Source organism: Paralichthys olivaceus, chromosome 3, assembly GCF_024713975.1.
Source record: "Paralichthys olivaceus isolate ysfri-2021 chromosome 3, ASM2471397v2, whole genome shotgun sequence".
NCBI lineage: Eukaryota > Metazoa > Chordata > Actinopteri > Pleuronectiformes > Paralichthyidae > Paralichthys > Paralichthys olivaceus.
This window is the reverse complement of record NC_091095.1, coordinates 12,157,472-12,181,926: the sequence shown is the minus strand read 5'-3', so window position 1 is coordinate 12,181,926 and position 24,455 is coordinate 12,157,472. Positions and strand designations below refer to the sequence as shown.

The 24,455-nt window shown below is 39.7% G+C and overlaps 1 protein-coding gene and 1 long non-coding RNA gene across 5 annotated transcripts in view; one reads left to right on the top strand and one right to left on the bottom strand.

Annotated features, from left to right (window-relative positions):
• Nucleotides 1-24,455, bottom strand: part of LOC109625335 (uncharacterized) — a 102,399-nt gene that overhangs the window by 15,504 nt on the left and 62,440 nt on the right. For both annotated transcript variants that reach the window (XR_011240603.1, XR_011240602.1), the window contains exon 2: nucleotides 22,952-23,053. This is a non-coding gene — a long non-coding RNA (uncharacterized lncRNA). The remainder of the gene's footprint in view (nucleotides 1-22,951; nucleotides 23,054-24,455) is intronic.
• The window catches only part of pex5la (peroxisomal biogenesis factor 5-like a), a 78,275-nt gene continuing 64,275 nt past the window's right edge, over nucleotides 10,456-24,455 (top strand). For all 3 annotated transcript variants that reach the window (XM_069521958.1, XM_069521957.1, XM_020080546.2), the window contains exon 1: nucleotides 10,456-10,623. In XM_069521958.1, the coding sequence (XP_069378059.1) occupies nucleotides 10,603-10,623 (21 nt within the window). In that variant the 5' untranslated portion in view covers nucleotides 10,456-10,602. The remainder of the gene's footprint in view (nucleotides 10,624-24,455) is intronic.

Genomic DNA, 24,455 nt, shown 5'->3' with positions numbered 1-24,455 from the left:
ACCGGGCATGCAGCCAGCTCTGATGGGATTTACACAAGAAGAAAAAACAAAACACAGCTGTCTAATCCTTTGTGAGCCAAATGTTATCATTTTTCTGTCCTGCAGGTTAAATATACGAATATCTGTGTCACACTTGGCAACAAATGTTTCTTTGCTCAAAACTAAATCCAGCTCTAAATGTTGGCTTATATAATGATGTCATATTAATACGCTTACAAAATTATTTAATAAAGAGACTGTGAGTCACACATTTCTCCTTTTCCCATCTTTACCGCTGCATCTCTGCTTGTTCAACAGGCAAGTTGTAAATGTTCATGTTTGTTCACGAAGTACGAGGGTTTGGCTAATTAAAACTAATGAGGTGTGGTGGCTTGTTAAACATAGCTGTAAACATCAGACAGTTTTAATTCTACAATGAAGTAAATCCCAGTCCGATCAAACAAGATTGACCTGAGCACTCCTCACTGAACAATAATCCAGGAGACAACAGTTGGTCCGTCATAACCTCAAAAACAACTAAACCCTTCTTTGCTGTCGTTTGTTGCACTGTTTCTTTCTAAGGACAGAAAAACTCGATGATGTGTGTTATTATGCAGTGAGACTGAAAATAAAAAATGATTTTAACCACCATTAGTTTTTGGGTCACATGCCTCCCATTACAGATCCAGTACAGAGATTATGAAATACAGATATGAACAAATGTTTAAAATCCTGTATAATGGTCATAGTTCTAATAAAACAATATTATTGGTCCTTTGTCATCACGATGCCTGAAACTCAATATGCTTCCAACAAAGGTTGAAGCATCAGATCAGACCTTTGAGGTTTTTATTGGAAGTTCCAGAGAAACTAAAAACAAAAGAAAGTGATAACAAATCTATGATATCTTGATAATTGTCAAATTATAAACATTGTGTTCACCAGTAATTTGTCATGATTCTGCCCCTGACAGTAAACTGTGCTCTGCTTGTATTGATCCTTTCTTTGTGCATCTCTTGTTGGACTCACTGTTAAATGGACTGTGACCTTGTTGCTTTGCTTGTGTTTTGCTTCCTGTCTTTGTCATTAGAGTCTTGTTAGTTTCTCAATGTTCAATGCCAATGTTCCAGCATTTCCCCACTGTTTGATCAAGTTTTGTTTTTTGACCTCACCCTTTACAATAGAGGTGAGAGGAAACACTCTATATACAAATGATGTATTGCGTGTTGCTGTTTTCTTGTTGTACCTTGGTTGTTGTACCGTGGGGCCCTTAAGAGCTCTTACAGCAGCAGACTGCTCCTACGTTCTGGTCAGGTTACTAACTATTAGCACTATTTTGAAGAAAGCAACTTTTTACACATTTCTTTTATGAACTTGTTACTTACCAGTTCAATCATCCTGTGTGTATGTAATGTACATACCAAGTATTTTTTATTTAACTTAACTTTCTTTTCATTCTTTTGACCTTTTTAATTTTCTTTATTCTCTTGTCTACCTCATTCTGACCTGTCGCTGCTGTAACAAGTGAATTTCCCCGGTGTGTGGATCAATAAAGTTTTATCTTATCTTATCTTTACTTTGTAAAGTACTTTGGTCAACAACGTTGTTTTAAATGTGCTATATCAATAAAATTGACAGTGACAAACATATTCCTTGTTCTGTCTTCATACTCAACACAGAAACATGGAACTCTTCCAGATAATGCCCCAGCTGTGTATTTTCCATCAGTTTTGCATGATGGTAAATAAAACATAACCCATGACACTCAGGCAGCATTGCTATGGAGAAGGAGCCGAATGCAAATCAGTGGTAAACTCAAAAACACTTTGTCACAAAACATGGAGCCAGAGGTGCTGCATTTGATCCGAAGTGCAACAGAATTGAAAAGTGAATGGTTTTGAACTGTAGCTTGTTTTCAGTTTTCTCAACACTCAACACTGCAGCTTTCACCACTGTAAGAGCATTTTATGCTCAGTGAAAATTGCAGTCAACTATTCGTTTTAATATTCAATACTTTCAACTTTTTATCAAGTTGACACATATGTTTGGATACAATTATATTAATGAACTAATTTATTTGGACTGATGGGTGAACCAGGACAGAATCTGTACCTTATAACATTTTCCATGAAAAAACTTAATGGGTCTGGATCAAGGGGAGCCAGAACTCCTCATACTTCACAACTCTATTCAACAGTTATCTTGTCGTGCAGACAGCGAGTAGAGTGATCTGTGTGAAATTTAGATGGTCATCAACCTCCTGCAACAATTAACCACCTTCAGGCTACACAATGTGGATCCCTCCGTCTGTCTCATATCTCATCTCATCACATCTCTGTCCCTTTGTTCTGAAGGTGTCGGGTTTCTATTCACGACGCCAAACAAATGAGACGGGGCGGAGAGACAGAGAGCGAGAGCGAGAGCGAGAGATCAGATTCAGGGGTGAGTAACTGCTCATTGCTATGGACAGGGAGGTTGTTCACATGTGAGCCGTGAACCAGTTCGACACAGTAACGCAAAACTGCAGTGACAACCTTTGAATGTTCGTCTTCTGTTTGAGATGCAGGATTGATGGTGCAGTGTTACAGGACCAGTCAAAAAAGATGAATGCATTAGAGACAGATGTAAAGTCTGGTTTGATGTTCCCTTCAGCTAACGACTGATCATTTATCAACCTGTCACATTCAATAAAAGAACATTATTTATTTTGAACTATAAACTCACAGAGACCAAGTGGTGATGGGAAACCTGGAGTCTAGAGACACTGAACTTTTCTCTTATAGAAGAGTTACAAATACCTTATTTTGAGAATAGAACCAGCCAAGTCCAGCAATGCTTTCAAAATGATGCACTAGAACCACCATTATAGATATATAGATTATTGATTTGGGGTCTTACTCAAAGCAGGTTCTCACCCCCGCCTGTTAGTAGGATGGTTGTTTGTTGTCAGCTGGAGTACACAAAAACCAATGGGACGGGAGTCAAGAAAGAACCAATGACATTTTGGCTCAGATCTGGACAAAGATGCAGATATAAGGAATCTTTTGCCCTTTGTTCAACATTGCAAGATAAGTCTTCTTTTACATTTTCACTGAATTACAAAGGAATAATCCATTGATCTTGATGAATTAAATCAGGGATATTTTGGGGACTGATATCTTTGAGTGTGTGCAATTTGGTGCAGATCATAATAAAGATCTTAATGGGGTTTCATAGGGGAGGCGGTTTGTTCAGCTACCGTATGGTAACAAATAGGGCTATAAATCTGTAACTACCACCGATGTGTTACTAAAATAATGTGGATTCAGTAGGAAATCCACATCTTATATGTATCCTTAATAGTTTCTAAACTATGTCCACAAAAACATGACAGATTTGATTGAATTTAAGGAGACTGTTGGGCGTTGGCAGAGGTATGTGCTCTACTGTGACGTGTTTATCAGGCTATCAATACTAATGTTTAGGCTTGTTGTATCAATCCTGTAGCTTGTCCTGTTCAGGGTCACAATGCGCCGGAGCGTGTTCCAGGATGCACACACCCAGCTTTTAAATACCTGCTCTTATATACTGCAAATCAATCAGGACTACAGAAGCAGCATAGAACAAGCATTTTTCAACACCGTCCTGGTGTATTTATGTTGTCTCACAGTCAAGTCCGTCAGCACTACAGGATTCTGATTGTGTTTTCTGCCATGCTCGGAGGAGCAGAGCTCACCTTTGGCATTAGCTTAAGTGGATCCTTAATAACAAACGACTAATCTCTACTGCCACAAACAGTAAAGAACCCAGATAAAAAGAGAGGCACCGAGGGGTCAACGCTGTTTGAAGGCGCTCGCCGCTCAGTGGGCTTGTGAATGCAACCTGCTTTTATCGGTTACGCGGCACAAGCAGGCGGCTGTATTAGCATTTAACAATCAGCGAGTAGTGATATCAAAGCACTGCAGACCCCTTCATCTATGTTTGTATGAAACAAGAAAATCCTGCATTAACCATTAAATATAAAATACTTGTGGGTGTTAATCTGAAGGAGTTCAGCTGGCATAGGGCTACGCTTCCATTGGAGATGAATGGGATTTCTGTGTACGCTTCCACTCATCTGAGGGAATATTTGAGAAACATGAATTATGAATCCCATGCCATGCACAGATAACCTTGATAATGAAGCCAGAAGAACAACTGGATAGGCTACATATTTAAACAGGCCAGTTCCTTTTTGGACATGTCATCTGGGCATTAAAGATTCAGACGTTGTGATAGGCCAACATTAGAGAGGACGGCAGGGTGAGAAGGTTGGAAATGAGAGCATTATCTGGTCACCATCATGGCCTGATGCTTGTGAGGAACCAGAACTGCCAAGGCAAGACTGATGTGACAAGACGGAACATGTTAGTGTCAGTGTAAAGTGTCAAAACTCTCTACAGACAATTCAAAATATCCGTAATTGTTGCTGTTGGACATTTAGGATGCTAATAATATTCAAATGTGTACAGAGTCAATAAAGGGATTATTTATTACGTCTAACTTCACACCAGCGTCTACAAACAACCGCTTTAATCACAGGATTGAAACATCCTCTCGCCAACCATAAGCCTCGAAGCAGGTTTCACCCCAAATAAATCACAAGCCTGTTTCTGAGACATAAACCTGTTAATACAAACATACCACTGTAAAATGTCTTTTTTTTCTACATTGCTCTCTGTGTTATTAAACATTCATGCTGCGATGAAACTCATTCCTGCCCACAACATCCCGTTTTTCTGCAACCTTAACCTTATTTGATCCTAATCCCTGTCTATGACAGCTTGCTACAGACGTGAATCAGGCTATGATTTACCACAGGAGGGAACAAGGCCAACACATGCCTAATACATCTAATACATCGCGATTTACAATATCTGCTTGTAATCAAACTCCAACCGGAGTCAGTCGACTGCGGACACTGATGAAGAAACAGTACACCACTGTTAATTCCTCACTTTCATTAAAGCACTGACAGAGTGCGTCAACATGTGGACGGGTGAGCTCTTAGATTCACTTAGTGCAGGTTGTCGGGATGATTGGTAGGAGCATAACCTCACACGTTTGAGCAGGCTTTGGTTGCCCACAGGTAATCAGTCCGTAGGGAGAGCAAAAGAGGAGGAACACATTAAGCAGAATGCATCAGCCGTCAGCTTTATATGCATATAACTGTAAATGGATGATAGTCAAAATGGCGTTTGGAGCGTAAACACAAGATGTATCACTGTTTGTGTATACGTGGAGAGACAATCAACTTGTGTGGACTCGTCATACTATAAACAATATAAGGGAAATGGAGGACAGAGTCTCGGCCCAGATAGCCCCAAGACACTGGCCGTTGTCCCCAGAGGCTAATTCATTGAAAGATGATGGCTAATTGGCTCCGAGATTGCTTCCCAAGTGGTTAGGAATGACAACAAACTTGAGAGACACATGCAAAATATAAACATAAAATATGTAATATAGTATAGCATCAATATAGATAACCAATATGTTTAAGTTTAGTTTTACATCATAAAACCCAAGCAAGGACATGCAGGTTATTTCTGGCTACTGTCTTCTTGGATTAAGAGAGAGTTGAAACAGGTGAAAGAGAAATCATGAAAACATACATAAATTGTATGTACACCACCACATTCTGCTCTTATGACAGCAATATATTCATTAACAACAGTAATATTATAAGATTTATCAGAAAGCTGAACCCAGACGCAGCAGAGGACTGAAGGGACTCATGTGTGCCAGAGTTTAAAGTTGTACAAAGTGCCACTCTCTATCATTTGACATCATTTGTTTGCTCTGTTAACTTCTTGTCACTCTCTTCCTCAGCTCTGGGTCTTGTTGGCTCATTGCTAATGACTTGTCCTCAAGAAGCAGATCACTATAGGCGTCGGTGTGGCCGCTACACTGTTTGCCAAATCAAAATAAATCACATGAAACTGCTGTGTGACCAAACAGAAGAACAAGAATCAACTCTGCGGTGCACAATTCATTCACATTAACTGAGCGGAAAGACAGATTATTCCCCTGAATAACAGGTTAAGAGGTTTTTCCGGGTATATTCACTCAGTACAGAACAAACAAAGAACCCTCGCCTCCTCTAATAAGTCTGTTTGTGAAAACACACACACACACTTTCAGATTGCAGGGTGACACTGAAAGAAGGTCAGACCCCTCTCAAGCAAACAAATCTCTATGATGTCGTCATTGTGCTCCACTGCACCGCAGATACAGACACACACAGTACACCAGACCACACCAAATAGCCGAGGACACAAGACTGCAATTTCCATTCAATCACAAAATTGAGGTACAGATTTGTGTTGGCTGACACGTCTGTGACCTGTTGCTGCGTGGTTGGCCAACTACTGCCTGTCGGCTTTTACAGGCTGAGCAGTAACTGTATGTTTGACTGAATTTATATGAAACACCACTGAAACTAATGAATGGCATGTTTTCCCTGTGTGTGTGTGTGTATATATATTTATATATGGAATATTGAGTGGAGCTTTGTGATGTAAAGGTTATATATGCTTGTGGAAACCGACGGAGCCTTCAGTCCACACATTGCCTTCATTACATCTGTATTTGTGCAAATCGTTTGAAATCTTATACAGATACAAAAGAAACAGACGAATTCGAGCAGTACCCCCAAAAATCGTGAGGGGGCAGTGTAGCCAAAAGTTCAAGCGAGACAACCAAAGGACAGAAGAATGAAACTTCCACAATTCAACAAAAGTTTTTTGAGAAGAAACTTTGCGAGTTGATAAGAAACCACAGATGCTACTTATATTACTTCACTCCAGTATAAATATTGCGGAACCGCTGGAAGGAGATTGGACAGTAAGGAGGCATGAACACTGAAAAACTGTTTACCAACTTAAAACAAACACTTCGGTTTTATCGCAAACAGGAAATAATTCAAGTGTAAATATATTTTAACACAATTGAGTTGTAGCCTCAAGGATTACACATGATGATTACTGTGCTTTGCCCACAGCTTCACTCCATTTTAACAGGAGGTTTACCTCAGCTTGAACTAAACCACATCACGTGATATCCTCAGCCCAAATATGATACATGGAATAAAATGGAGGCTTTAATTTTTAATCACACACATTTGTCAGATGACTATTTGGGCTAAGTCAGCTAATTATGGGCTCACCAAATATACCAACTGCATCTATTCTTGTCCTCTTAATCTTTAAAATCATTCATAATACCCAGACACTGCGTCAACTGAAATATTCTGACATGTTTCAGAGATTTCTTTTATTTTTAGAATCCCGAGAAGCTCATTCTATGAAGGCCACTGCCACCTGTGATCCAATTTCAAAGGGACCAACAATGTTGAAAAAAGCCTGTAGTAGTGCTCACAGCATGTTTTGCACTGATAATATCATTGTTGCTGCTGATGATCAAAACAAGTGTATCAGGTACTTTAATTATCATGAACACTCATCTGGAGGGGCTCTCCACGTGCCTCCTCTGGTGTGATTTCCTCATCAGAGTAATTAAAGCCTGAGTGTTTTCAGTTCACAGATACTGTAAATATTCCTGCGTTCACTGCTATTGGTTGAAAACCACACATCCTCAGGTTTGGTGATTTTAATGTTTTCAGACACGTTGACAGATTGCATGCTCTTCTGTAATGAGCCGTGAAAACGCTTCAAAATAAGCTTGATAGCCATGAACTGACACGTTGTAGCTTCTCTGCTTTAACCTCCATCAGTCAATGTTGAGGGATTTTAAGCTTTTTCATTCTTTATATCTAGACGATATGATTTTATTTCATTAACCTCTGAGGATTATGAGGCACATTCAAAAGCCTTAAATAATTTGTCATCAAGTCTAAACCATGATTAAGAGTCTACAGCTTTGTGCGAAGACCTGTAAGGTTTTAGGTTTTGCAGGTAATGTGATTTTTTGGCAATTTGAAGCTTTACGATATAGAAACACAGGAGAGAGAGACTGGAAATAAAATGCAAAAGACAGTCCAGCTAGTTGGGAGTCAAATCCACTGCTGAGGGCATTTATGCCTATGTGGTTTGCCCCCATGCTGTGTCCTTGGGAAAGACAGTGAACCCCAAATTGCCCCTGACAGCTGTGCCGTCAGAGTTTGAATGATAAACATATAAGTAAATAATGTGTGCAAAAGCTAAATGCTGTCTGTATTTACCTCCAATATTGAACTCACTCATTACTGGATAAGTTGGACAGTTTCAGTCTTGCTAAAAGTCAGCTATGAGATCTGAATTTTGCCACAGCACAGATCATACAATACAAGATAATATACAACATGTAACTTAACTCTCAAGTTACGACTCTTTATTTCATTTCAGCTCAGCATTTGAAAACCGTTTATCAGTTTAGACTAAAATAATGTGTCTGTCAGAAAACACAGGCTGTTTGGACCCTTTTACCAAGAAGTAATGTAATTCCTGTCATCTGAACAGTAATTATGTTCTGCTTGTCTGTCAACGCAGGGAGATTGAAGACTGAGGGAGAATAAAAAAAACGTACACACAACCAGTCTGCAGAAATATAAAAATAGAGTTAAAGGCCAGCACATACTCGTGTTACACATCACATGAGCATGAATGTGTAGTCATTATTCATTCATAAATACAGGCTGAAAATATGAACGAAAATGAATATTTTCATACTGCTCCTGGTGAACGTTACACGCAGAGACGCAGGAGCTAATAATCGTGCAGATTTTCATGCCTGAGGGCAGGATTTGTTTTCATCTGGTGAAGCATGGAGAATATCAAGACACTGTGAAGGTCTGCTGCGTCCCAGTTGTTGAACAACTCAGAACACTGAATGTTGAGGATATTCAAATCATTGACAAGGACTGTGCATCACTTTTCTCTGACTTACTGAGGTCAAAATACTAATAAAATTGGAGAAGAAAAAAAAGGAGGAGATCCTTTACAACAGTGTTTTGATAGTAGCAGCTTTGTTCCATGAATTGTGGTCACTGGCCACTCAGCTTTGCAATTAATGAGCAGCTGAAAGGTGAGAAAAGGGTTAGCATGCAAAATGTAAGAGCGAACTTGTGAATCTGCATTTTCTTTATTTAGAAGGAAATAGAATCCACTTGTTTATATTATAATGCAGGCTAGGAAGCATAATCAAGGTACTACCTTAAAACACCACAAAGTCTCATACCTATAAAACATATTAATATGTACGCAATAATCTAATGTTGTAGGGGGTGGAGCTAATTTAAATATTTTTAATCTGTTTTAATTAAAAGTAATCAATCACGAAAGCAGATAAAAGTGATGGAAATAACTAGCAGTACAAGCACAAGTTGGCTTATCTTATAGTTGTTAACAATTACACATAGTGCTTGAGTAATATTTAGTTACTTTCCACTGTTCATAGATGACATCCAATATAGGTCACTGCTCAATCACAGGGCGAACAAACTTATTTGGACTTTAAATTTATACCCCTTCTTGCAAGTGAGGATTTCCTACTAACCTGCACGTCTTTGGACTGTGGGAAAGAATTTAAACCCAAAGACATTACAAGGACATGTCAAAAAAGTTATGGTGATGAGGTGACAGTGGTGATCAATAAGTCCGAATGCCTCAAGTGTGACAGGAAGAGACAAAGTTAACAGCTGGTCTCATCGGCAGAGACACCACAAAGAATAGTTCATTCATCTTCATCTAGTTCTTCCAGACTGGATTTACCTAATGCATTTAAACTGCCCCTTTATTTCTGGACCATGATGTGTAAATATAGGCTCATTTGTGTTGTAGCTGAGACATACTGTGTGTGTGTGTTCCTGTACTTTTTTCTTTGTGAGGGAGATTTTAAGCAGTGACTCTATAGAGTGAGGACATTTTTAGAAAGTGAGGACATTTTGACTGGTCCTGGTTTTAGGGTTGGGTTATAATTAGGGTTAATCATTTAATTTGGATGGTTAAGGTTAAGGTAAGGGGATGTATTAGGTCAATGATGTCTTCACTAAGATAGGAGTACAAGCTTGTGTTTGTCCGTGCGTGTGTGTGTGTGTGTGTGTGTGTGTGTGTACTCCTCCTTGTGGAGGACGTCAGCACTGGAGGAGGCACCAGAGGGCTGAGTTAGAGGGAGTAGTTGGCGAACAGGGAAGAGGAGCGCACTATAAGAAGAGAGTGGAGCGTCAACACACTTCAACCAGAGCCGAGGAGAGGAGGAGGAGAGCGAGGGAGACAGAGCCGAGGAGAGAGTCACTCAGAGAGGGACAGGTCCGTGGAAAGCAGCGGTGCGAGCAGGATGAAGACTTAACACACGGGCGGTGCTTTAACAACCCACAGCGGTACTTGTTCCAACCCAAGCGGCGGTGCACAGTGCAGGTCTCTCTGCGCCCGGCGCAGACAGAAGAGAGAGAGAGGGAGAGAGGGAGGGAGAGTCACCCCTGGATGATCGCACAGTGTCGGCTTCAGCACCTGAGGAGAGGACAGCTCCTCCGTGTCCGCTGCTCCTCCTCCGGACCTCCTGCCTCCTCACTCCTCCTCTGACACCGACACTTCCAGCCTGACACTGTCTGGAACAAACCTCAAACATCCGCTGACGGAGAGGTCCGCTCCGACTCACTGTGGGCTCAATATGTACCAGGGGCATTTGCAGGTAAGACTGTGTGTGTTCCCTCACCATATAGACCAAGTGTTGAGATGGGACAAATGGAAGTGATGTGGACAAGACTACAAGGATATTGTTTTTGTACATTATTAGTCAAGCAGATGTTTCAGGTTTTAAAGTGCTGCCTGTCACACCACACACACATGACAGGTGTAAGGTGTGTTCATCTGACCTCTTGAGGGGCGCATCCTTCTTTCAAATGCAGGTGAAGTGGCAGGCTTAGGTTAAAAAGCACACTCTATATTTTATATTAATCATCTCCTACAACCATTGAGAAAACAAAGAGGGAGCTATAGTGTGCCTTCTGCACGTGCAGGTGCATGACACATGTAAACAGGAGGCAAGCCGGTTTTAGCAGGGCTGCTCTGCAACAAATCACCAGTTTTCTAACAGGCATGGATATGCACACGTGACGTCATGCAATCTGACGTCAGTTTCCATACATCAAACTCCAAAGGATGCACTTTTAGCGAAAGACTGAAACTCAGCTGAGACACTGAGAACTGGGACTGAGGAGGTGCACAGTTTTCAGAAGCGCTGCACAAAATAGCTTGATCTTGACTCTGCAGCTCAGAGCTTTCAAATACAGTGCTGCATGTTTGATGTACACAACGTGATCAAAACAAGCTCATATTAGTGTAAAGCAGCAACACCAACGATAACCTCCTCGGGGTTTAGATGCACAGTTTGAAATCAATACTGTCGGTCGTCAAAGATCCTCCAGCTCCAGACAGCTGGTTATGCAACGAAAGACCACCCTCCTGAGTCAGTGCTCATGGAGCATTATACACCAAAATTTAATATTTCATGATATATTACTCAGGCAGCAGTATTCATTGAAAATGCATGAATAGGCGGTCGGCAGCTCTTGTCTGGATCTTGTGTTTGTTAAGGGTCAATGAAAAAAGCCTTTAATATTAAGTTATGATATCTAACACATATATTTGAAGATTAAATACCTATGTATCATGTTTTATGTCTCAATTTTCCATGTTTCATCCCACAATGTTTCAATGAGCAGACACTTTATATGTTTCCCATCACATGCAAGTCATCACGCTGTGCCTTGTTTAGATCATCACTGAAACAGGACACTGCTTTTTGTCAGCTTTTTCATGGGACTAATTTTGCAGATCATTTCCAGTGAATGCAAAGCACGTGCTCTTATCTGCCCGTAGTGGATCTCTTGTTGTGACGCTGGCTTGTGTAACTGGTGCATTTCTCTTGATGTTGACAACACTTTCTCCTTGAAGTCAAGCATGTGAGTTTGTGTGTGTGTGCGTGTGTGTGTGTGGGGAAATCGGAGCTGTCTGAATTAGGTAATGAGTAATGCAGCCAGACCTTTATCAGATATACAGTAGATTAGACCCATAATGCATTGCATTTGTTGGGAATGGGTGGGGTTTGTTGCATCATGACAACTAAAGACCGATATCATTTTTTTAAATACTGTATTCAATTGTTATTATGCACAGAAGAATTTACGTGAAGCGTGGTTTTCGATGTTCATGTTTTTAGTGAACTCTTTTTTTCATATCTACCATACATTTTATTTAGGTCACATTTATATTGCTTTGAATCAAAGTGATACATTACTCTTTCCTCTATAATCTCCACATGTACATATTCCACATTGTCAGTGTGATTTCTGAATGATGGAGGCTAGGGGCATAAATCATTCAGTTTGGGATTTTTAAATAGAGCTCTTACTGTACACATTTCAGGAAGAGACATCAGTCAGTTGCTCATAATGGAAGCTATCACATTTCCTTAGCTCTTTGTAGATTTACTTGTGGGCCCTTCTTTATTACACAATTGTAAGTCAGTGAGATTTGTCAGCTTATGTGTGTTGCAGCTCAGAAATAAAATTTTGGTCCCATTTTTAATATTATTACCTTCTAGTTAATGTTCTCATTTATCCTGATGAATCTATGTGGAATGTGCGGTGTTTGCTTTGACGCTAAAATTCTGCTGTGGATGTGCACATTATGAGGAGGATCAGATATCTTGGCACGAGCTGGGTTTCATGTTGACTGGGCTCGGCATGGGTAACATCCGAGCTTGGCGCGACCACGGCTGCTTGGCAGAAACACCATGCTGGACTCATATGATACATTTCTGCAATAATATTTTTTGTCATCAACATATTGTCAACACATTTAGATGAGGGCGATGGCAGCATCCTGCAGCAGCTGTGCATGAAACAAACTGCATGCTGTTCCATTCTTGTGAGCAGAGGATCAATTTACTGTATCACGTGTGGGTAAAGATTGATGCAGTTAAAGTAAAGCAATTCAGAGGTGTGGATGTCAGCCTCATTGCTCTTTTTGTGAAGGTGCAACTGAAGATGCTGCGAGGCCTGCTGATTCAGCACAGCTGCTCATCTTTATCAAACAGAAAGCTACAAGAGGTTTCAGTCAGTATAACTGGACTTTGATGTATCACATATAAGAGACCTTGAGATCGACTCTATCCATAAAAGATACACTTTCCATTAGATTGTGACATTATTGCATGGTAATTGTTGAAGTGGTTTTCCTTCTTAGGTATTTATGTTTACAGTGAACTTAATTATGGGAGCACTTGCACTGCGAGTATAAAAGACATCCTGGTTTAATGGAAGTGATGCGCCACAGCCCGTGGATATTTGCTCTGTAAAGCACAACATGATTACATAATTTCATTACCATACTCCACGTCCCTCAAGGGGGAGCTTGGATGGATGCTATCGTTGATCAGAAGTAGATCAAGTCTCTTAAGATCTCAGTCATTCACACCATCTTTTCATTAAGCTTCTGAATTGGTTCGCTGGGTGAAAGATGATTTGTTTAGAGGTTATCATCCGGCACGCAGCAAGAGTAAATTGGCCCAAAAAAATTGCTGAGTTGTTCAGAATCCGCTTTCTTGATTTGCATTTCTTGTTTCCTCTTCTGTTCTGGAGATACGGATATCTGTAGCAATCTGTGACATCCCCCCTTTTTTGGTTTCTCCTCATAACAATCAAAAACACATTGCCTAACCCGACTTCATGTAAGCTATAGGTGCTGACATATTAAATGCAGCTAATTTGCAAAATGGGAGAAAGAACTAAACACAGAAATATCACAGGAGAATTGGGGCTCAATTTGGAGAGCACTATATTCATCCAGAAGCTTAAAGAAGTGGAGGAAATCTTTCATTACACTGGAACAATATTGGAGGCAGTAAGGGAACTTGAATACCAATAACTCAAATATCTTTTGGACATGACCAAAAATTAAAATATTTGGGGGGGGGGGGGAAATGTCAAATTTGTAAAAAAGACTTTGGGATATGAAATCCCTTGTGATGTTGAGGTCCTGTACATTCAAAGAAGAAGTGATTGCAAAACAAAGCCTGTTAACTTTGTTTGTAATTTCTGAAAAAACCTGATCACAAAAAACTAGTGTAGACTTGAACCCCCAAACCTCAAACAGTGGATGGACATAAAGAAATCTCTGCAAAGGAAAGACTCTGTCGCTGTAATCCAGATGAGATGCATTTACCATTAAAAGCGAGAAATGAAACACCTACATTACAGGAGAAGGGGACACTGTGATTAATGTGATTTTCTTTGGACAGTTATGGACATGATCAATAATACAAACTGATTATCGTTTGAGATGTGAAATAAAATAAATCTAATGATTTATATTTCAATCAATGCTAAAAGCAACATTAAGCACTGTTTGGTGGAGGAAAACGTCTAGAAGAATAAACAACCATCAGACGCAGTAGAAACAGAGCAGAGCGATCAGTCAATTCAATCACTTTACTGATCAGGTTCACAGGGCATCACAACACTAGCAGGCATCTATACCAGTATGCACTTCACAACACAATACGAGCATTCATTAATCATAGCTGCGCATTCCCTATTTCACTATGAGGATTTCATCATGCCTGTGGTGGTCAGCTCAAACCACGACAAACAGGTCCTCTATGCTTTTTTCCCCACCGAAACTGTTTTAACTCTCCTTGAGTCAATGAACCGTGGTCTTGATTAAGAGCGATTTAATAGGCTCGACTATTTCAGGAGCCAGGATAATGAGTGAAATCAGGTGGTATCCAGCTGGAACAAAAGCTCCGAAGATGGTGCTGCTCTCTCCTCGTGGAAAATGTGATACAGGGCAGGAAAGCAAACATCTACGAGAGACTTGTAGATATTTTGTACACAGAGACTGTAGATATTTTTGTTGAACAGATAAACTCCATCCACAAAACTTTACTTTTACAAAATATCTCCGACAGACAAGGACATAAAAATGACTTAATGCTGCAACAAGCATGCCACGCCAGTAGGTGGCTATAAAGTCTATATCAACAATCTGTCAATTACCAGAGAAGAACATTGTTGAGCATTCTTAGTCAGCTTATTCTCCTTAGGGGGTAGTTACTTCAAAAACAATAGTAGCTCATAACTTTTTCAAACTTTTATCTTTGCTTATAAATTGGATGTGGCGGACGCCAGTGACTGCCGCTCATATGGTGCAGAGATGATAAATGTAGCTGCAAACTTGTAATTATACCCGGCATTGATTACCTAACACAGAGAAACCAGTATAGAGCCAAAACTGTTGTTGTTATTTCTGGTGCATGCTTCGAAAACAAAGTAGCAGTGGGTATGTGCAAAGTCAGCTGTGATGTCATCATTTCCCAAATGCTCCGTTTAGCTTGTACAAATCTGCGTTTGTAAAAATCTCTGTTAAAAGCCATTTGCCTGAAGAGGCCGAAACGCAGAGGAGCAGATGCGTTTGGCAAAATGTCCGCATTATCGTGAACCAGGTCTTCAACTGAGCAGTCGCTGAGTTTTGGAGCCTATGGATTCAGAGAATTGTGAGAAACAAACATGTTGTAAAACTCAAACAGCTGACAGAGCTAGAAACTGAGTAACGTTGCTCTGGGTTCACTGTGGTGTTGAGTGTAGTGGAGGTGAATTGAGTTGACTCTGACAGCTTTATTCTATAATTGTCCAAAATAACAATGTCGAACTCAAGAAGTGATACAATGGAACAAAGTGTTACTTTTGAGAAGACACTTGTTAGTTGCTATTGAAGTGGATAACATTTCAAATGTGTGTAATTCCCTTTGAGAATCTAATCCATCAAACTAAATTGTGACGGGATTGAAATAATGAGATTGGTCTGCGTGAGTATTCATGTCTTCTCAAAGTATTCTTCACAAAACAGTTGACTTGCCAGTCTCTCGTAAGAGCTGCTCCCAATCACAGGACTTGCAGACTCTCTGGCTGGATTCATGCATAAAGGCACATGATTAAAGACATAGGAAGGCATCTTTTATATCTTCTGGTCTCAGTTTTTAAAAGAGATCAGATAAACAATCTGAAGAATTTCCACTGAGTCATCGTGCTCACCAAGGTGGCTGGCATCTGGTCGTCCTCCTGGGGACGCATAATGGGAATCCCTCCTTCTCCCTGTTGGCTTGTTAAGACTGCTCAGCAGCCATGAGAAGCTTGTGGAGCTGGAAAAGCAGACTAGAGGGAGGCTAAGAGGGATTCGAGCTCACATCAGCAGCAGTTGTCCTATAAGCTGATTGAGGGGTCCGTTATTGTTGCCCACAGAGCAAGAGAATTTGATCATTGTGATGTGTGAACGACGAGGACAGAAAGGTGTACAATGCAGTCATTAGAATAAGATATTTAAAAAATATAGGTTCATATTTTTCTTTATTATTTAATCAAATCTTCTTGGATAATCCTGTTTTAGGGTTTCTATAGTTCATTGAGTTTGAAAGAAGGAGTCTGTGAATGAATACAGCTGTAGGTGTGTGTGTGTGTGTGTGTGTGTGTGTAACAGTGTCACTTTAAATCAGGATTTAATCCAGGATTTATATTCTGATTTAACAGAGAAAATCCAGAGTTTTGACAGGATTTAAATGATGAGATTGGAGTTCCTGAGTGATTGAATCCCTCCACTTGTTTACATTTTTTAAATGGGATTCATAAATGCAAAGTCTAGTAGTTATTCATGAGAAATACATGTTTGTCACCACAATTTTGACATTAGGATGTCTTCATTGTTTATGAATGAACATGTGTTCTGCTCATTTATTCAGTTCAGTATACTGATCTATAATTCAAGACAAATGACTAAAATGAATTAATGTAATTAACAGTAACATGTTACTAATATCGTCTGACCACTGAGTTCTGCCAAAGGTTTCGTCAATTCACTGAAATACAAAGATATTTTTACATTTTGAAGGAGCAACTATAATCTATTCTGTTATTGATTATTATGGTTTATGTGCGCTTATAGATTGTATTTTTAAAAAAATATACAGACATAATCTTGGTTAATGTTTTAAATTAGAACAAAATTGCAGTGTCTTGTGTGTTCATAACTATTTATTCATATGGTTTTCTGTATTCTATAATATATTTAAACTACATGCTGACCTGTGAGATGACTTATGGAATCTTAATTGCAATCCAAGTTGTGATGTATTTCTGTGTGAAACAAGATGTTGATGGAACACAACAGTTATGAATATTGTTGAAGCTATAAAAGTAAACCATTCACACCATAACCAAAGGGAATAAATCTTTCTAGCTGACATTCCCACAACACTGCTGATGATATGTATGAGGTGGAGAAAAGGATGAGATTTTGATGAAATGTATGTTTTACTATCTCAAATATTGTATTGAACCCTAAAATGTAACAGCCAGTTTTACCTCCTGTTATCTTAAATAACTGCACCTACGTTAAAACATGGTCTCACGTTTTCAACATTAATCACTGGTCATGAAGGAGAAAATGTCACAGTAACCCTTGCTAAAAGATGGGGTTTGTTCAGAAGGACAAAGTGATGCTGTCTCCATAAAGGGTTTGTTAAAACTTCCATCTTTCATATTTTGATTGTTTTATTAATATCTGGCAAGTTGATATTTTAAAGATCATATGTGAGGTGAAGCTGTGCAGCTCTTTGCAGAGATACACTTGGGTTTGCTTCATACTACTGTCTTGTTTTGCTTAATGCTCCATAAATGTGTAGTTTTGAGTTTTGACAGAAAAGACAACAGTGGGTAACAACAAGCTTCTATCTGAGAGAAGGATATAATCATTGTGAAGCACCCAACTTCACAGCTTCACAGCTCCACGTCTTCCTCTCTGATGGCAGATTTCCTCTGGGTGTCTTTTCTGCTCCAAGTCTGTTAACACAGCAGCCCTCGCAGCCCCACATGGAGCGTCCCCTGAGCCACTGTACAAAGCCACATTTTTCCTCCCTCAAAAGTAGGACAAGCCCCAGCATCTTTGTTACTGGGAGCAGAGGGCTTTGCACAAGAATGGCAAGCCCATCTATCTCTCTCGCCCAACCCATTCATAACAGTCATTCTCCAACTGGGAATTAATTTGCTCCAGAAACCAGGCGTCTCAGCGCCGGAGTGGCGAGAGCATGTGTTCACTCCTCCGGGGAGATATGAGCTATCATGGATGAGAGCTGTTGATAAACAAATATGCACTTTGCTGAGGCACATGTGAGCAGAATTCACAGCCAGATATTTATATAGTACTGCTCAGTGTTGAGTAAGTGCCAGAATTTCTCTGTACAGCTACAAAATACACAGACTGTGTTCTATGGACATCAGACTTATATTAATAAATAATTCATATTTACCTGCGCCAGGGAGGTTGTTTTCTTCTGTTTGTTTTTTGTTTGGTTGTTTGTTAAGCAAAAAACGACTCAACTGATTTCCATTGAATTTTATGTCGGGTGGAGCAACACCCAAGAAAGAACCCAATACATTTTTATGTGGACCCAAATCAGGGCGTGGCTCCGGGGATGTTTTTTTTTTTTCACTTTGTTTTACATTGTGAGAATAATTAATGGATCTTGATGTTAAGGAAACAGGTATTTATGAGTGTGTGTAATTTGGTGCATATCAAATAAAAATCTGGATCTAGTGAATTTAAATTTGGTTTCATAAGAAGACATACTTTGATGGTATTTTCATGCCTCCTAACTAGCTTACATGCGTGTGTGTGTTGTTCTTGATCTTTGTTATGTGATTTATGATCAGACTAAAGAAACAAGCCCAAACAACGTTGGTTTGATGACAAAGTTCTCCTTTTTGCTGCAGCTGTGACAGGCCGTTAGCAACAGTGAGCTGATGTTAGCATTTTACTCAAGTCAGACTTGAAGTCTTCTTGCTATATCAGTTATCAAATTTGCTCGTAATCAACTTATATATATCATTAAAGTATTTAAGTGAATCACATTCACAAAACAGTCTTATCCATATCCTTATCTGCCGCCTGATCTTCCCCTTTTCATAGACATGACACAACTCTTGAATTTAATTTTTAACACAATTCAAACCCTCACTGCTGCATATCATGTCTGTCTCCCTTCTGCTTTGAAATGAGGCTACAGTGAACAGATTAGTGAAGACAGATTCACAGATTAGACGTGAGGTATATCTAAAGGCTGTTGCTACATGGGGAACACATGAAACGCTGATCTCATCTCCATCATGGCTTCCTCTCATCGCTGTTTTGCTGAGAGAATCCCTTTTTGCGCCTCGAGTGAGAGATCTTTTGATTTGCCGACTGCTGACATCCTGCCTCTAGATCTGAACCTTCTGCACAGAAGCAACTCTGTCTTCACCCTCAGCCCAACACAATAGCTCCCCTCCTCTAAGCCTGTGATCTTGTCTGATAATTGCAGCTGAACGTTTAGCTAAAACCAAAGCCTGCATATTATCATATCAATTAGCATGTACCCACAAATACCAATTACATCACTCTCATGATCGACACCAACGACAACTCTCCGTCACAGCCCTGTACTCACAGCAGAGCTCTACCCGGCACTTTACAGCAGTGGAAAAAAAGCTGTTTCTGGGGAAGTCAAATGTAAACGGAGGCTGCTTTAATCAGCTTTAAATTAATTCAAGGTCTTCTCACCACATGAACCAATATCTTGTCTCTCTAAAGCCCTGTTGTGTACCGCTGGAGTGGAAATAAGAATCTTTGATGTTATTTGTACGCCTTGAACGAAGGATGAAGTGTGAAGGATGAAGTGTGAAGGATGATAGTAGGGCAAACGAAAAAGGCAGTAATTTAACACTTTTTGCAAAGACAGGCACAGAAAAAAGTGGATGTGCAATTTGTTCAGGGTTTTGTGGTGAATGGATTTTCAGCAGCTCTTCCTCTAAGTGCAGAAGCAAGAGAAAAGGTTAAATAATACCACTTTCCCCCAGTTGTTCATCATGTGTATCTAAAATACAGTCCAAGTGAATTTCAGTGTCTACGCTGTTTAACTTTCTGTGTGAGTTTTTTACCAGTGGAAGCAGGTGAGCAAAAACCGCTGTGCATTTCTATAAATACCAATGAGACGTGCAGTTAATGAATTCCCCGGCAGAAGTGGAGTGCTGGGCTGCACAGCTGAACTGGGAGAGGAGCTGGCTATGCAAATGGGATGTATACAGAGTTCAAGGGTACACCAGCTGAGAGGTCTGAAGGCAGCATGGCTTCATTAGCAGAGCGGGACTTACTCCTCGCCTGGAGCAGTCCCACAGGCTGAAAGCTGACTGTGCACCTCTCTGTATGTTGTTGTGTGTGCAGGAACAAGCTTACAATATGTGCTCAGTCTTTGTAATTGGACATAAGGTATACCTGCATGCCATTGTGTGCATGTGTGCATCTGTATGCCCCAGAGCATGCAGGCATGTTCACACAAGTGTAGATAATGAGGCAAGGCATGGACATGTGATTCATATTTCTCCCGTTGACAGGGGCTGCAGCAGTGGGCCAGGGAGGGGGTCAGAGCCCCCTGCTCCCCCGGCCTTCTCTCTATACATGCAGGGATTGAACAATACTGCTTGGCAGGACATGTGAACCATGACACATACGTCTTCTTACAATGATGAAAACATCACATGATGTATGGGATATGGCCTGAGGTCAATGTTTCATTGTAAATCCCCTACATGCTTTATCTGGACAGAAAAAGACTAAATATGTTTCTTTCTGTCATGTTGTACATCTACAGACCTGGATGACAAATTTATGTAACTTATATTTTATCCTAATAAGGTACGCTTTATTTATTCAGCAAGTCTAATTGAGATCAAGACTTTTGCTCCAATAAAGACTTGAAAAAAGTTGTATATACGTTTACCCATTATTCCCATGTTTTTGATGAGAGCCAGTATGACCAGCAGTTGTTGTGCTCTACAGACACTGACATCTTTCGGCACTAAATACGATTCAACAGGAGAGACAGATTTTTACCAGCAGAGCGGATATCTGTCCCGAGCCAGTCGGGACCCAGATCAGGCCGGGTTTGGTTAAAGGTTTTGAAATGATATTTGGGTTTAGTTCGGGTTAAGTCACATCAGCTGGGCTTTGTACTTGATTTTTTACACTTGACCTACACGTCACATGTCTGTTATCAGGGTAAACATCCTGCTCAAGTCCGTTTTTTCCCACAAAAAAACCAAGCAAATGCCTGTTTGGTTGATTTCAGATCAGTTAGTTTTCTCAGGCTCAGACAGAAAACTGCAGCCTGAGCTGTGTCCTGCTTTGAATGGCATGTGTACATTGCTGTAACAGGGATGGACTGACATGTATAAGGCGTGATGGAATGATGGACAAATGTGTGACATGTTTTAAATTAGAGAATTGCTGGTATGTCTTTTTCACTATTTGATGAATTCTGAATTTGTGCAATTAGCTAATGGACTATGAGGGTGAGAGTTTCACACCCATGTGGAGGGGGTGAGGAAGATGAAGAGGGAGAGGGAATGCAAGAGCAATGTATTTTCAGTGGGAACAAATACCTTGCTGGAGATAAACAAACAGTTTAATATGAAGTGACATTTTTGTCACTTGGGAGTATGTTGAGGACGCCGAGAAGAGGAAGGGAACAATGTAGACATAAAAAGCAAAACAAAGGAGCATGTCACTTTATGTTCTGGTTTAAAAGGTACCTATTCATTCTCACAACCATCATCTCTTGTGGCAAGATGAACGCTGCTCCGTTGTACCTTCCAATTCATTCCTCTCTCAGCGTAATCCATCACTGACACAGGCAATGAAAGTGGAGGTGTTTCTGTGTGTCTGAGATCGTGTCTGCACCCAAGGAGCGAGGCCTGCGCGTCAGTCAGGGGCTTGTTGACTATGGAAGTGTCTACTCATATACCTTTGTTCCTAATGTGACAGAACATAAAAGCAAGGGTTTGCAGAATCAAAGATCCTGTATACAGTGAGTAATTTCAAATGTTGTTTAGTTGTCATCACTATTGACCTTAGTCCAACAGGAGCACTTTGTGGTGTGGAATTTTAAAAAGTAAGATTTGTTGAATCCTGGTGAGAAATGCTCAATGTAAATAATGCATATTGGGAGTAATACGTTTTGCAAATATTATGCTATGATGTGACAGTTAAAGCCTCCAACGCATACATGTGAGTCCAGCTTGAAACTTTAGTACCAACTTTCTCTTTTCGCGATTTTTACACTTTTCTTATCCATTTTTTAATCTTTGATAATTCAGGCAGTCACATTGAGATTGAAATCTCTTTTCCAAGAGAGGCCCGAGAACAAGAAACACAATCAGCAACAAACAAATATACAAATGCAACAACAAAACAAGACAATATAAATAAATGAATAAAAACAGTCACAAGATTCATAAAAAACATCACATAGTAAAAGTACTAGTTTGTAACTGATTCTATTTAAAAGGTGTATAGTAACTTAAACCAGTTCTGCCATCATGGATGTCTGAAGTTGAGTAGTTACTGGATTGTGTGCTGTTGTGTTGGCTTTAAATGAGAGAAGAGAGGTTGTGTAATTTGGACGTTTTTACAACAGAGCTTTATAGATGAACAACATGAGATGACTGTCTCTTCTTGTTTGAAATGAAGTTAGTCCAACCGAGTTATACAGAGAACAATGATGTGTGCGGAATTTGTCATTTGTGATGAAGCATAACACGATGTGATGCACTGGGTTTAACTGCTGCAGAGTTGATGGGGCTGCATGACAGTATAGAATATCTCCATAGTCAAAGACTGACATTAAGGACATTATAGAGCTGAGTGGGAGTAATTATGTTATGTATGTATAATGTAAACAGCTATGGCCCAAGGATAAATCCCTATTTTATTTCATTTGTGTCCAAAATAAATAATCTTCATTTTAGAATGAGGTAGCTTCAGCAAAATGCAGCAGAGGTAATGAATTCTAGCTCAACCACTGTCCTCTGCTGTTGCACATGCTGCACTTATGCTGGATCATCACAAGCAAAGTTTAGGTTATAATTCATTACCTTTCCCATCTTTTCCCATTCAATCCAGAAGAAAACAGGTCTTATAACACGAATCCTCATGCTGCTACAACTCTTGAAACAGATGGTCAACAGTCCTCGACCCTGTAGAAAGAGAGGCAGATGTCAAAGTACCAAGATGCCCCATTAAGGGTTTAATGTTTCCAAGTGTGTGTGTGTGTGTGTGTGTGTGTGTGTGTGTGTGTGTGTGTGTGTGTGTGTGTGTGTGTGTGTGTGTGTGTGTGTGTGTGTGTGCAGGCGTGTGGTCTCATGTGGATGCCAGCCTTTACAGTGTTTAATCCTATTAACTTTCACATTTATAATTGCAAGCTTCATTTGGTAGACTGCAGTGTCACACACACACACACACACACACACACACACACACACACACACACACACACACACACACTACTATTTTACTGAGATATTAATTTGTTGTTTATTCTGGCATTAAAGCAGAGGGATTTGTTTTATAAAATAATAATAGCAGCTTTTTTATTCTATTTTATTGCATCATCCAACAGTTTCTTCATAAATCTCTACTTTTTATTGGATATTCTGAGTACACTGACGGACGTTAACCATTGTAACTTTGGTTATAAATTCACCTTTGTTACTTATTTCAACACGTTCTTGGAGAGTTAGACTTTTTGCTTCAGAATTACTATGCTATGCACAAAGTTTTTTATTAAGCTCATTTTATGCTCTTCTGATTCCTTTACAAGAGGGTGACTTCAATTAAATGATTTGCCTGTACCAACATGGCCACTGTACTCTACATTCACCTCTATAAGTGAATTGCCATGACCTCTCAATTATTTATTTTTCATTTTTCATAGCAGTGTTAATGCATTGCTTGAATTGCTTCCTTGAATTTTCACACCACAGTCTTTGTGCAACTGCTGCACACTCAGATACACCAGAGTCTGACTGTGCTGTGACAGTGAAGCAGCCTTTGAATTACTTATTGATAGAACAAATTAAGCTGCATGAAGTGAGTGTAAAATAATTTATTCAATTTAGTCATGACCCAGTCATATGTGTGAATGAATATTAGCTCTCCCTTAAGAAACACATAACTCAAATCAGCCATATATAACATAACCACCTTATTATCATTCTTAACGTCTACAGTTTAGAGTCAGTGAAACAGAAATTAGTAGTTCAAAATATGATAATGTTCTGGAATATGGTTGGAAATGTTTTGCTGAGACAGAGATTCAACTATGACCCTTCTCTGCTAACTGCTACAACCAACAAGCTAACTGTCACAAACCTGACCCTAACCCCTAAATCTAATTTGACTGAATGAATTTTCTACACAATGCTGAGTTCAAGTTGTAAAAATAATTGCATTTTTGTTGCAGGAAATAGAGGCAAGTTGATACAAAAAGTTTTAATAGTATATTGTTGATAAAAAACGAAAAAACAAGAATGCCTGTAATATAAGCTGCAGTACATGAATGCCTCTGGATGGATGCATGCATGGAAATGAACTTCCAGT